The 12,584-nt window shown below is 51.8% G+C and overlaps 1 protein-coding gene across 1 annotated transcript in view; it reads right to left on the bottom strand.

Annotated features, from left to right (window-relative positions):
- SLX9 (SLX9 ribosome biogenesis factor) overlaps positions 1–12,584 on the bottom strand; it is a 30,342-nt gene that overhangs the window by 16,104 nt on the left and 1,654 nt on the right. The window contains exon 2 of the mRNA XM_008145652.3: positions 6,579–6,687. Coding sequence (XP_008143874.1) covers positions 6,579–6,687 — 109 coding nt within the window. The remainder of the gene's footprint in view (positions 1–6,578; positions 6,688–12,584) is intronic.

The raw sequence follows: 12,584 nt of genomic DNA, 5'->3' as shown, positions 1-12,584 counted from the left end.
CTACCAGTAAGAGCACATTTTACAAACCAGACCCCACTGTCCACCCTTCATATGGCAGAGAACCGAGTCTGGAACCGGCTGGCACAAACCAGTAGCAGACTTGTGAGCACTGGGTAGAAGCTCCATGGGCAGCGCCTTCACAAGGCAAACTGGCACCGACTACTGGCATTTTCAATGGCCGCCCATTTGCCTCAGCAATTCCACCCCTATGGTTTTATTTGCAAATGTATTCACTTGTGTTGACAGATGTGTGGTCCCGTCATCCAACAAACATCAATACCTGGAAAAGGAACAAGGCCATCGTGTGCTGACCATCGCCAAGTCTATGTGTGGGGACATGAGGGTGGGGCATGCCCGTGTGCAGGGAGAGGGGCAGAGACGGAGGCGCTTATGGTGGTGAAGGCCGCACCAAGGCCTTATGCCGAGTTTTCATGCTAACGTGGGCCACATCCCAACTTACTAACGAGAAGGCAGTGGTATGGGTATCAGCTCAGGAGCCATTGGTGGGTGAGCTCCACAGGGAAACCCCGGGCGAGAGGACAGTCCAGCACCAGGAAGCCAGAGAAGCAGCCGGAACACAGAAGGGCACAGCATTACCCGCTATGGGCATGGCGGGACACAGGTGATCACCAGCCGAGGGTGCAGGTGTACAGACTGTGTTCCCTTCGTTTTTCTGTTTTCCAAGTTTTCTTCATTATTTATACTGCACACTGACCTCCCAAAGCCCTGATGCAGATAAGCCAGGATACAGGCCCCTCCACCACCAAGGAGGAGGCAGGGAACCTCAGGCCCAGCCCCACAACCATTCATCCTGCTCCAACCCCTTCCCTCTCAAAATGCCCAGGCAGAGTCCTCCCGGGGTTCCTTCCTTGCCCTTCTCTGCTTTCTGTCTGTTAAAAAGAACGGGCTCCACGCAGACCAGGCGAGAGCAACCCAGCAGCAGGGCTCCTCCCTACTTCCCGCTATGCCACTGCAGGGTCAGAGCCACAGCATGTCCTCGCCTCTGGTCCTGCACTCGGCCAAGCACACAGGCCTTCAGGCCCTGCTGGCCAGGATGGCCTTGGAGACAGTGGATCACCTCCCCAGGGCCTGGTGGAGGCATTCCCACCAAGGACCTACTCCCCAAAGCAGACACCAGGGCCAGGAGTCATGCAAGAGCTCACAACCAGCAGCTGCAACCATAGAGGATGTAGCCATCTCCGACGGCTAGCAGCACAAACATGGCAGGAACAGGCTCCCAAATGCCACCCACTCGACGTCCATCCACTGTCCTCAGGGGACCACACACCCTACAAACAACACCAGGTGGTCTGTCCAGAAACTGGCTCCTCTGAGGCAGTCATTCCCCCTCCATAGCCCCTCTTTGTTGGTTCCCCTTTCACAGCTGGGGGTGGGGTGGAGGCAAGGAAGGGAAGTGGTCTAAGGGTCTGTACTACCCCTGACTGCAAGGCTGGAGGAAAGGTGGAAAACTCCTGAACAACCCCTGGGAAGCCTGAGGGCTCCCTGTGCGCAGGAGCCGGGCCTTCCCCAGCTCCTCTCCAGAGCAGGGCCAGCCTCTCCAACGTGAGCTGGGCTGTAGAGAGGATGCAGCTTTGCCGCCCTCTGCCGAGCAGTCCTGGGCCTGCACCTGCTTCGGACTCCGGTTTCAGAGGGAACCCCTGCTGTGGGTCAGAGGCACAGCGGGAAGCTCCAGCGTGTGCACAGGGAAAATGCAGGCGCAGCACTGTGGTCTGTATGGCCACTGTGGTCTGCATGGCAGTGAGGCCCAGAGCTCTCTCTGCCAGGGGACATAGGGGTCTCAGCAGCAGTCCTGGAAACACAGAAGGTGGGTGCACACACTCCAGGTGTCCCTGCAACAAGGTCCCTCCACTGTGGCGTCCTTGTCCACTCACCACTGCCACCTCCCCAAGCTCTCCCGCCACAGAGCCCAGCAGACATGCTTCCACTGCCGCCCCTTGGTGGCCTCCAAGTTGTCCAGCGTGCTGACCGTCCAGCATACTGCCCACCCAGCATGGTGGCAATGCTGAGGCTCTCCTCCCATACTTCTGTTCCTGCCTCCCTAACCAGGCCTATCCTCCTCCAGTCCCACCCCACCCTGCCCACCTCTCTGGGCGTAAGTCTAGGACTAGTGATGCCCAGTTGAGACCACAGATGAAGTGCTGGCCCAATACTCCAGGTGCTCGTCTGAGAACAGAATGGGCTTATTCTCTGCACCCTTCCAGCATAAAGGAATATAGGACTAGAAGATGGGCAGAGCAGCAATCTGTGTGGGGGAGGAACGCACAGCCACACGTCCCCACATAGGAGAGGACACAGAGGAGCGAGGAAGCTGCTTCACAATGCGGTCCATGAGCCCAGGGACCCTGACTCTCAGGGCAAAGCCAAGCTGGCTGGTGGTGGAAAGGGTCATCTGCAGGGGGAGCTGGGTGGTGGTGGAAGGGGTCATCTGCAGGGGGAGCTGGGTGGTGGTGGATGGGGTCATCTGTAGGGGGAGCTGGGTGGTGGTGGAAGGGGTCATCTGCAGGGGGAGCTGGGTGGTGGTGGATGGGGTCATCTGCAGGGGGAGCTGGGTGGTGGTGGAAGGGGTCATCTGCAGGGGGAGCTGGGTGGTGGTGGATGGGGTCATCTGCAGGGGGAGCTGGGTGGTGGTGGTGGAAGGGGTCATCTGCAGGGGGAGCTGGGTGGTGGTGGATGGGGTCAGCTGCAGGGGGAGCTGGGTGGTGGTGGTGGCTGGGGTCCGTCTTCAGGGGGAGCTGGGTGGTGGTTGTTGGGGTCCGTCTGCAGGGGGAGCTGGGTGGTGGTGGAAGGGGGAGCTGGGTGGTGGTGGTGGAAGGGGTCATCTGCAGGGGGAGCTGGGTGGTGGTGGATGGGGTCTGTCTGCAGGGGGAGCTGGGTGGTGGTGGAAGGGGGAGCTGGGTGGTGGTGGTTGGGGTCTGTCTGCAGGGGGAGCTGGGTGGTGATGGATGGGATCATCTGCAGGGGGAGCTGGGTGGTGGTGGATGGGGTCTGTCTGCAGGGGGAGCTGGGTGGTGATGGATGGGATCATCTGCAGGGGGAGCTGGGTGGTGGTGATGGATGGGGTCATCTGCAGGGGGAGCTGGGTGGTGGTGGATGGGGTCCGTCTGCAGGGGGAGCTGGGTGGTGGTGGAAGGGGTCCGTCTGCAGGGGGAGCTGGGTGGTGGTGGTTGGCGTCCGTCTGCAGGGGGAGCTGGGTGGGGGACAGCCTCCAGCTTAGTGGTTCCCCCACAGGCAGTATGGAGCCCCTGCCTGCAGGGGGGATTGAAGGGAAACTGGGGGCAGAGTGGGCTCCAAAGGCCGCAGGGCTCCAAGGGCTCTGTGCAGAAACCCTGGCACAATGCCACCAGCAAAGCAGGTCCACCAGGTCCTAAGGCTGCAGGGAGTGTGAGAGCACATCTGCCTGAAGGAGAGGAACACACACAAGCGCATGGGAGCCGCACAACGGACATTCATCCATCAGGGTGATGGACCCACAACCAGGCCAGGCTCCCCTGAGTGGGCTCAGCCTCTTCCAGTCCATACCGGCTACAAGGCAGTGGCACAGCAGCCGAGACACAGGCACAGTTCTATTTGTGACTCAGCCCAGGGCAAAGATGCAAAGGAAGGACGCCTCTGAGCTAATTCAGGCAGACAGGTGTCCTCACCTTCACAGCCCAGCAGGCCACTGAGCAGCCAGTGTATGAGTCATCGATACCACTTTCCACATGACCTGTCCCAAGCCACCAGCCCCAGCTCAGGCCTGGAGACCCATTGTTCCCCTGTAGGATCCAGGCACTGGCCAATAAGGAGGAAGCAAGGCTGAGGAACAATCTAAATCGGAAGAGATGCTGAAGAGGGAGGCTCGGGTAAGGGAGAGGCTGAGATAATCAGTCACCTGCCACCAGGAACCTGGGCATCTTGACTCCTTGGGGACTCCATCGGGAGCTGCAACAGCTGTGACAATGTCTCACAGAGAACCATCCAGCAGTGCTGGAGGGAGGGCCATCAGGCCCCCAATTCCGAGATGGGCTTCAAAGCTCTGAGCTCAGCAAAGGGAAGGGCTGGCACCTACGATGGGGCTTGGCCTCCCCCTGCACCGCATCCTTGTCTGTGAAAGGGCACAGAGTGGGCCAGCCCCTCATTGACATGGGAGTACCGCTGGGATGACCCCAGCACCACCGGCCCAGCTCCCCCTGGAGATGACCCCCAGCTACCACCAGTAGTGGGCATGACTGAAGGCCAGTAGGACTTCCAGGCAGGCCCACGAAGCACATTGCCCAGCAGATGCCACGCTCATTTGATGCATGAGGAGTTAACGGTCCTGGGAAGCGACACAGATGCCCAAATCCAACGGCCAACAAAGTAGAGCACCGGGACCTCAGCTTGGCTCCTTTGACTGCAATGCTCTGTCCCCTCCACTCCCTCCAAACTGCTCGGGGATACCGGCTGCAGCACAGATGGCTTCTCCTTCAGGGTGTATGCACCACCAACAGGCAGGGCAGCATGCCAACCGGGACCAAGAAGGCAGAGCCCGTTCTATGGACAGAAAGCAAACTTGGCCCCACAACCAAGGAGAGAAAGGTCGCAGAGGTGACAGGCAGGAGGGGCGAGAGTAGCCGCCATAGGGAACTGTCAGAAAACAGCATTTGTCAGCTCTCTAGGGGAATAACTTCCTCAGCAATTTTTAAAATCCTAGAAGAGATTTTTGTATGAAATGACAAATACCGTAGCTAACCTCTATAATAGGTAAAGCACTCACCCAAGGTTAAGAACGGTGATCAGAACTGCCCCAGATACACAGACAAGCCTTAAGAGAATCAGTGAACATACAAAACCGTTGATCAAATTGGTCACCAAAGGAATTTCTGAACAGAGGGGCAGGGGCAGGCTGGAGAGGGTCAATGAGGGGGAAAAAGGGACGTATGTAATACTTTCAACAATAAAGAATTATTTTTAAAAATAGAAAGCAAGAAACTTCTGAAAAACGAGGACTACTAGGAATTCCCTCTCGGGGGAAACTTTGTGATTGTGAAGGTGAGGGAAGGTCACAGCCAAGATGGACCCTCACAAACACCTTCCTCCATTCGTTCCCCCATGATTTACCTTCCCACGGTTTGCACCCTGCAAGGCTATAAACATACCGTTTGTTGCTAAGATGCTATAGAAGCCAAGTTCTCACCACCCCTTTGAGTTTCTCATCACTCCCCTATCTCCTGCGTGGAGTGCACTGCACACATTAATAAACTGCGTTTCTCTTGATCTGTCTTTAGTGAATCTAATCTGCAGGATCCCTAGGAGGGGAGGGGGAAAGTGTTTGCTCCCTGCAGTTTCAATGCACAAAGAATGGCAAGAGAAGCATGTGTATCTCCCGTGACATAAAAATATCCAGAGCAACGATGCAAACAACATAACCCCACGGAAGACGCTTGCTATAAGTCAGACCTGTGAAATAATCGCATCTTACAACTCTGAGCTGTTTACAGATAGAAACCTGGAAAATGATACTAAAAACCTGGATGCTGCTGAATCCTCCAACAAGAAATAATTAAGAAAAATCTGTACATCAATTCACTAGAGGGCCCCAGGAACACAAAGACTGTGAAAGCGGTAAGACAAGAAGGACAGCTACTTACGACTTTAAAGATGAGAACGTACAGTCAATTAAGCCAATGGAAGTCCATGTGCAGGTCAAGGACAGTAGGATTACAGAGACTGAGGCCTGAGAGCTCCTATCCAGGTTGCACACCTCTCTTATTTCAAACTGGGCTGGATCAGAGAAACATGGTAAAGACACCAGGAGAAGGCAACCAGCAAAATCCCAAATGGGGGAAGTGTGGTCAGAAAAACGCCCTCCCCACATCAGAAAAACATGAGGGAAAAGGTTGGGCGGGGGCTGCAACACAGCAAGGGCACTTGTTTGCACCCTGATCTTTACAAAAACCTTGATGAGGCAATCAAAAAGGGGTGAACACTGCATGTATATTTGGTAAGAAATTACTGCTAATTTGTTTACATGGGATAACGGCACTGTAGGAATGCTATTTAAGAAAGAGCCTTTAGAAATAGATACTATAGAATTCATGAGAGAAACCATTTGCTTCAAAATAATGCAGGATGTGTGTACTGAAGATGGGTGCTGAGCACAGGGAATTTACTTATACCATTCTTTCTATTATAGTATATTTTAAATTTTTCCATTAGTAAAAGCCTTTTAAAAATATACAGTTAGCCCTAGCCAGTTTGGCTCAGTGGATAGAGCATCGGCCTGCAGACCAAAGGGTCCTGGGTTCGATTCCCGTCAAGGACGTGTACCTTGGTTGCAGGATCCTCCCTGGCCCAGGCCATGGTCAGGCTCATGCAGGAGGCAACCAATCGATGTGTTTCTCTCACATCGATGTTTCTCTCTGTCTTTCCCTCTCTCTTCCACTCTCCCTAAAAATCAATGGAAAAATATCCTCGAGTGAGGATTAAAAAAAAAATGTAGTTAACTGAAATTTGCTCTTGCTGTGCTTTTGAACAACTCAAAGCCAGCCAGGCACTGGAAGCATGCAAACCGTGAGGTCCTCCTCGCTCCCTCTCACCTCTCCTGACGGAAGCAACACTCCTTGCGTCCAAGTCCAGCTTCTGCACCAAGGCACTGGGGTCTATCTTGGTCCTGGCAAAGATGTCAGTGTTCACAAAAGCCCACTCCTAAGAAGGAAAGAAAGAAGACCATGTAAGACTTGCTCCATGGCTTTGTGGTGAAATGCAAGGCCCGTCACACGGCAGGGAGACCCTTGGGTGAGAGCCTCAAGATGCACAAGGACTGGCTATCACGGAGGAGGACCTGGAGAAACCAGCCCACTCCCCAGCGAAGAAGCCCCAGGACCCCCAGGGGCTCAGACTCCAGAGCCCTAGGGCAGCACCTCCCTGCCCGCCTCAAGTCACCAGGTGGGCCGTGCTCCTGGTTTAAGAACCATCTTAGACCAGATTCAGGATCTCCTTCCAAACCTCACATCTTCTTACTTGTACAGCCCTCTCCTGTGTCACATCCCTTCCTGCACCTCAGCACTCTCTCTCCTAGGTGTGTTTCTGACCTGCATTCATCCCTACATCGAAGTTTTAAAACCATCCATGTCACTCTACCCATCGCACCGTGCTCACCCAGAACCCACTCCCCATGCCCATCTGACTCATTCCAGGGCAATGTCCAGGACAGGGGCCTCGGGAGGGACCTCAGCATCCACTCCCAGGGGAGTCACACACCAATGGACAGAATGGGGATGATGCAGAAACTCGTCTAAGTGCCAAGGTGTCGGGCTGAGTGCGCCCACCTAGCACCTGACAAAGCAGCTCTGGCTGGCTCTTCAGGACCGCCCAGGAGCAGTAAAGAAGAGACCTCAGAGAACCCAACAGCGGCGGGACAGTGCTGGAGCATGGGGGACGCAGGGCGGGCGAGGAAGGCCATATCAGCTGACACCTCCCAGCAAAGGGGAGCCCAGGTCACATACATAAGTCTGTACACATTGATGCTCAACTTCTCTCTACTCTGTCACTTGGACATTTTCTGCAGTGGTAATTTATCTCTCATAACTTCACATTTTGGAGCTTAATATAAAAGTATTGATGACACATTGACTGTTTTCCATGAATAACAATGTCATTATGTGACTAGAAATCAGAATTGTTTGTCTATTTCATGTTAAAATTCAATGACCATACCCCCTGCCCCGAACCCCTACCCCACCTTCCAAGAAGGTGAGGGCAGAAAACCAGGACTTCCTTCCCCTGCTCCCCAACCCCTCTTGTTGGGCAGACACTTCATCCTAGGCAGGGAAGGTCTAGAACAAGCATGTCAAACTCAAAGGCTAACAAAGGCCAAATGAACAAGGCTTAAGTTTATGTGCACTGCAAAAAACCAAAAGCTTCAATTTTCACAGAAGGTTTATTTCGATAGAGACATGCTGAATACAAAGGACTGAAATAAATGAGTAATCGTTAACATAAAATAATAGAACATTTTAATAAAAATTAGTATTTTTCTTGAACATTAACTTACCAGACACTAAATAACTGCACAAATTAATAAGCGTAACGCAAATAAACCTATTTTTCTTGTTCTCCGAAAGCGAAATATTTCCTGTTGTACACACCAAACAAGTCAGTACAAGACTAATGCCATGGCAATCGGCTGCTAAAATACTCGCTACTAGTATTAGTGGAGAGAAATGGTGTGCCTGCACCTAAGGCGCGTGAGGGAAGTGAATGCAACACGATTATAGTAATCAGTCATTAGCGAATATTGTAGTTTATTTTAATAATCATGTATAACAAGATATTGTAAAAATTAAGTTACGAAATTTTTATTAAAACGTTTCTTACATAGCGTTATATTGGCTGGGCTGCAAAAATATTCGTTGTGGGCACATGCAGCCCGTGGGCCGAGAGTTTGACATGCTTGATCTAGAATACTGGGTCCTGACCCAGCTCTGCAGGGTGGAGCTACTTACAAGCCAAGGAGATTAGGGGCCACCCTCCAGCTGCACTCATGGAGGGGCTGTCACCAGGGAGAAGCTGAATTGTCCCTGCCCCCTTCTCCAGTGTGGGCACAGAGGTCCTGCCCAGGGGAGGGACAGGCTCCAAGGAGGGAACTGACTCTATCAGGACAGAATGAGAAGCCCATGCCTAAGTGTGTTGTGGGTGTGGGAACCATGCCAGGTCCCCGGATAGTCAAGGCCCGTACTGGTGGGAGCACGGAGGCCTTGTTATCAGTACACCTGAATGACCAAAGGCCGCTCTGGGCATGTGCCTAAACAGAATGTTCAAGGACTCTGAGCCTGGGAATCCTAATCAGACCAAGATACCATGATGGGTGTAAGGACACATGGTACACTGTGCCCTTCAGTAGCCAATATGATTGATGTAACTATTGGCATGAAGCCTTCTTTGTCTAAATGGTATAAAAATAGGTTACTGACCAGTCTAGTCGGCTAGGGCGGGAGTGAGAAGTCTGCTGGAGTATGGAAGAGAGCAGCTAGAATGGAGTGTGTGAAGAAGTCTGCTAGAGAGAGCAGCTGGGCAGGAGAGACAGGAGAAGCTGCTGAACGGGAGAGCTCAGATACCGCTCTGATGTTAGGCAGTGAGTCTAAGAGGTAGCATGTGGCTGCTCAGGTAGCTGTGGGTACAGAGACTGATGCTGCTTTATGGGAAAGATATATGTTCACTAGCCGGTGTCCAGCTCCCTGCCTGTATGGACTCTGCTGTGAGGACTGTTCTTGTCTGATAGCTATATGGCCACTGGCTTCAGCAATAAAGACTCATTCTTATACACTCACAACCTCTCATGGCTTCTCCGTCTACGACCCGGCGTCCTAGGAGGTCCAGCCCCAGGCAGAGGGGCTCAGACCCAACACCTGTTACTAGTGAGCAGAGGATAAAAGAGGAACTTGCACTAAGTCCCCAATAGTTAGTACAGTGGGCAGGGTTCGAGAAGAACCAGCCCTGGCACAGTTGGATAGGAGAATTTAGAAGAATACATGGACTCACACCACTCAGAACGACTCAGAGCAACGTGCAGGCCTCTGGCTGTCCCTGACAGTGGGACACTAGGGATCTGTGCAGGCTGTGCAGCTCACAGTGCCACAATACTGGCAGCAACCAGCTACATGTCAGAGAAAGCATAGTGTAACAGTGAGAACACCGCAGAGACAGCCAAGAGCCCTCCTGGGATCAGAGTCAACCCTGGGGTCCAGGCTGCACCCCCTCAGGAGCAATCTACTGCAAGCCCTTGCCCATCACAACCACCTCTGGATGGGCACAATGGAAAGCATGCCCCAAGCAAACACAATGCAGGGCAGAAGGCCCCGGACATAAGGGCTTAGGCACAGCTCTGAGCTAGCACTGGCTGAAGGTCACCTGCTCTAGCCCAGGAGCGCCCCCAGGAGTGCATCCATGGCAGTCTGCAGGCCAAGGGGCTCTAGGCCATGATGGTTCAGGACCGATCAGAGGGAAACTCAAAGCTGCTAGTCCCTGACTGAAGGTGAGTCAAAAATGTAAACTCCCAAAGGTAATAGCAGCCTACGGGCCCCACGCACACCCAGTGGAGAGGGGCCAAAACCTAATGAGACCAAAGGGGTTTTCACACAATCTGACTAGTAAGTGATTTATGCTGATCCAGGTAGCCAGGCAAAAAGATTAAAACAATTATCCTATATAATAAAGAGGTAATATGCAAATTAACCATCACACCCTCACAAGATGGCTGCCTACCAGGCCAGCAGGTGGGTTAGTGAGGGACGACCAAATGACTGAACAAGCATGCTGTGTAGGGTGACCAGGCCGGCAGGGGGATTAGTGAGGGACAACCCAATGACTGAATAGCAGGCTGCGTGGGGCGACCAGGTCGGTGGGGATTGGGGGGGGAGGGGACTGTGAGAGGCGACCAGGCCAGCAGGGGGGGCAAATGGAGGCAACCAGGTCATTGGTGGGGGGGGGGAGGCAGTTGGCGGCGACCAGGTTGGCAGGGGGGGCAGTTAGGGGTGACCAGACCGGCAGAGGGGGGCAGTTGGGGGCAACCAGGCCAGCAGGGAGGGGGCAGTTGGGTGCGACCTGGCCGGCAGCGGGGGGTAGTTGGCAGCGACCAGGCCAGCAGGGAGGGGGCAGTTGGGTGCAACCTGGACGGCAGCAGGGGGCAGTTAGGGGTGATCAGGTCGGCACGCAGAGGCAGTGAGGGGCGATCAGGCTGGCGGGGGGGGGGGGGGGGGCGGGCAATTAGGGGCAACCAGGCAGGCAGGCAGGTGAGCAATTAGGAGCCAGCGGTCCAGGATTGTGAGAGGGATGTCTGACTACCAATTTAGGCCCAATCCCCATGATCGGGCCTAAACTGGCAGTCGAACATCCCCCGAGAGGTCCCGGATTGGAGAGGGTGCAGGCTGGGCTGAGGGGATCCGCCCCCCCCCCCCCCACCCGTGCACAAATTTCATGCACCAGGCCTCTAGTTAAAACATAAAATAAAATCCTAGAGTCAAAAAGCAGTGATCAAAATGAATAATTTCACTCGAGAGATTCAAAACTAGATTTGAGCTGGCAGAGGAAAGGATCAGCAAATTTAAAGAAAGATTGATAGAGATGATGCCATCTGAAGAAAAGAGAGGAAAAGAACAGAGCATGACAGAGAAATCAATAGAAATAAATTTATAGAATAGGCTTGCAGAAGGGAAAACAAAGAAAAACCTGACTGAAATGGAGTGACCAGGTCAGGAGGGGAGATCCAGCCAGTACCCACCTGACATCAATTACAGGAAAATAGTCAATTAGAGACTCCAACAGAAGAATTCTCCACAGGAAGGAATCACCAATTACAGGCCCAACAAGAAACGCTGCTGTACACTGCACCTCCTAAAACAGGGGTGGGAAACCTTTTTTCTGTGCAAGGGTCATTTGGATATTTATAATATCAAAATTATCAACTTAAAAATTATCCTGTTAATTAAAAACATTTAATTAACTCATCCCTAGTGCCTTGGCAGGGGGAACTGGCTGCACTTTCCCCATCCCTGTCCTTCAAGAAATTGACTCCCCAGCATCTCAGCCTATGAGAAACATCACCTCCCTGAACTCTCCCTTTTCTCTAACGGCCTTTCATTCAAAACAACCCTTCTAGCTTTCTCCTTTTTCTCCATAAAACAACTCTTCTACTTTGTTAGACATGCCTGCAGTTTTTGCTGTAGCTGGCTTTCCCAAATTGCAATTCTTTGCTATTCCCAAATTAAACCATTTTTGCCAGTAAGATAACTTTTATATTTAAGGGCAATGCGGAAAAATGAATGGCTTCTTAGAGTACCTTTAAGCATGCCAACATAAGTAATGAAAGTACCAGATGAAGAGACAGAAAGGGAGATAAAATATTTATAGAAACAATGGTGGAAAACTTGCCAAATTTGATGGAGAATACTAACCTACACATCCAAGAAGCTCAATAAACTCCAAAGGGATAACAAACTCCAGACAGAATAAACACAAAGAGATCTACTAGTACATCAAGGCACATTAGTCAAAATACTTCAAGGCAAAGAGATGACCTTGAAAGCAATAACACACACACACACACACACACACACACACACACACACAGAAGATGATTGATTCATCACAATGGAGTGCACCCCTATATGATTAACAGCTGACTCCTCATCAGGAACAATAGAGGTGTCAGGAGGCAGTGGTATGGCATATGCAAAGCGTTCAAACTATCTTTCAAGAATGAAAGTAAAACAAATACAGTCCCAAATAAAGCAAAGCTGAGAGAATGCGTTGTTCACAGACTTGCCTTCTAAGAAATACTAACGGCATTTTTTAGGCTGAAAGCAAATGATACCAAACAGTTCAAATCCACAAAAACAAAACAGGGAGTCTAGAAAAGGTAAACATGTAGGTAATTATAAAAGAATAATCATAACAACTTCAGGCTGGGCTGTAACATATAGAGGAGTGGGCACAAGTAGTTTAAATTGCCAGGAATCATAAGTAAGGATATGAAGTAAAATCAAGAAGACAAATAATACAAATAAATAATACAATAATTAATAAATAAGTAATACAAGAATAAC

This window comes from Eptesicus fuscus, chromosome 3, assembly GCF_027574615.1.
Source record: "Eptesicus fuscus isolate TK198812 chromosome 3, DD_ASM_mEF_20220401, whole genome shotgun sequence".
Classification (NCBI taxonomy): Eukaryota; Metazoa; Chordata; class Mammalia; order Chiroptera; family Vespertilionidae; genus Eptesicus; species Eptesicus fuscus.
Note: the sequence above shows the minus strand (reverse complement) of the source record. Positions and strands in the feature narration are given on the sequence as shown.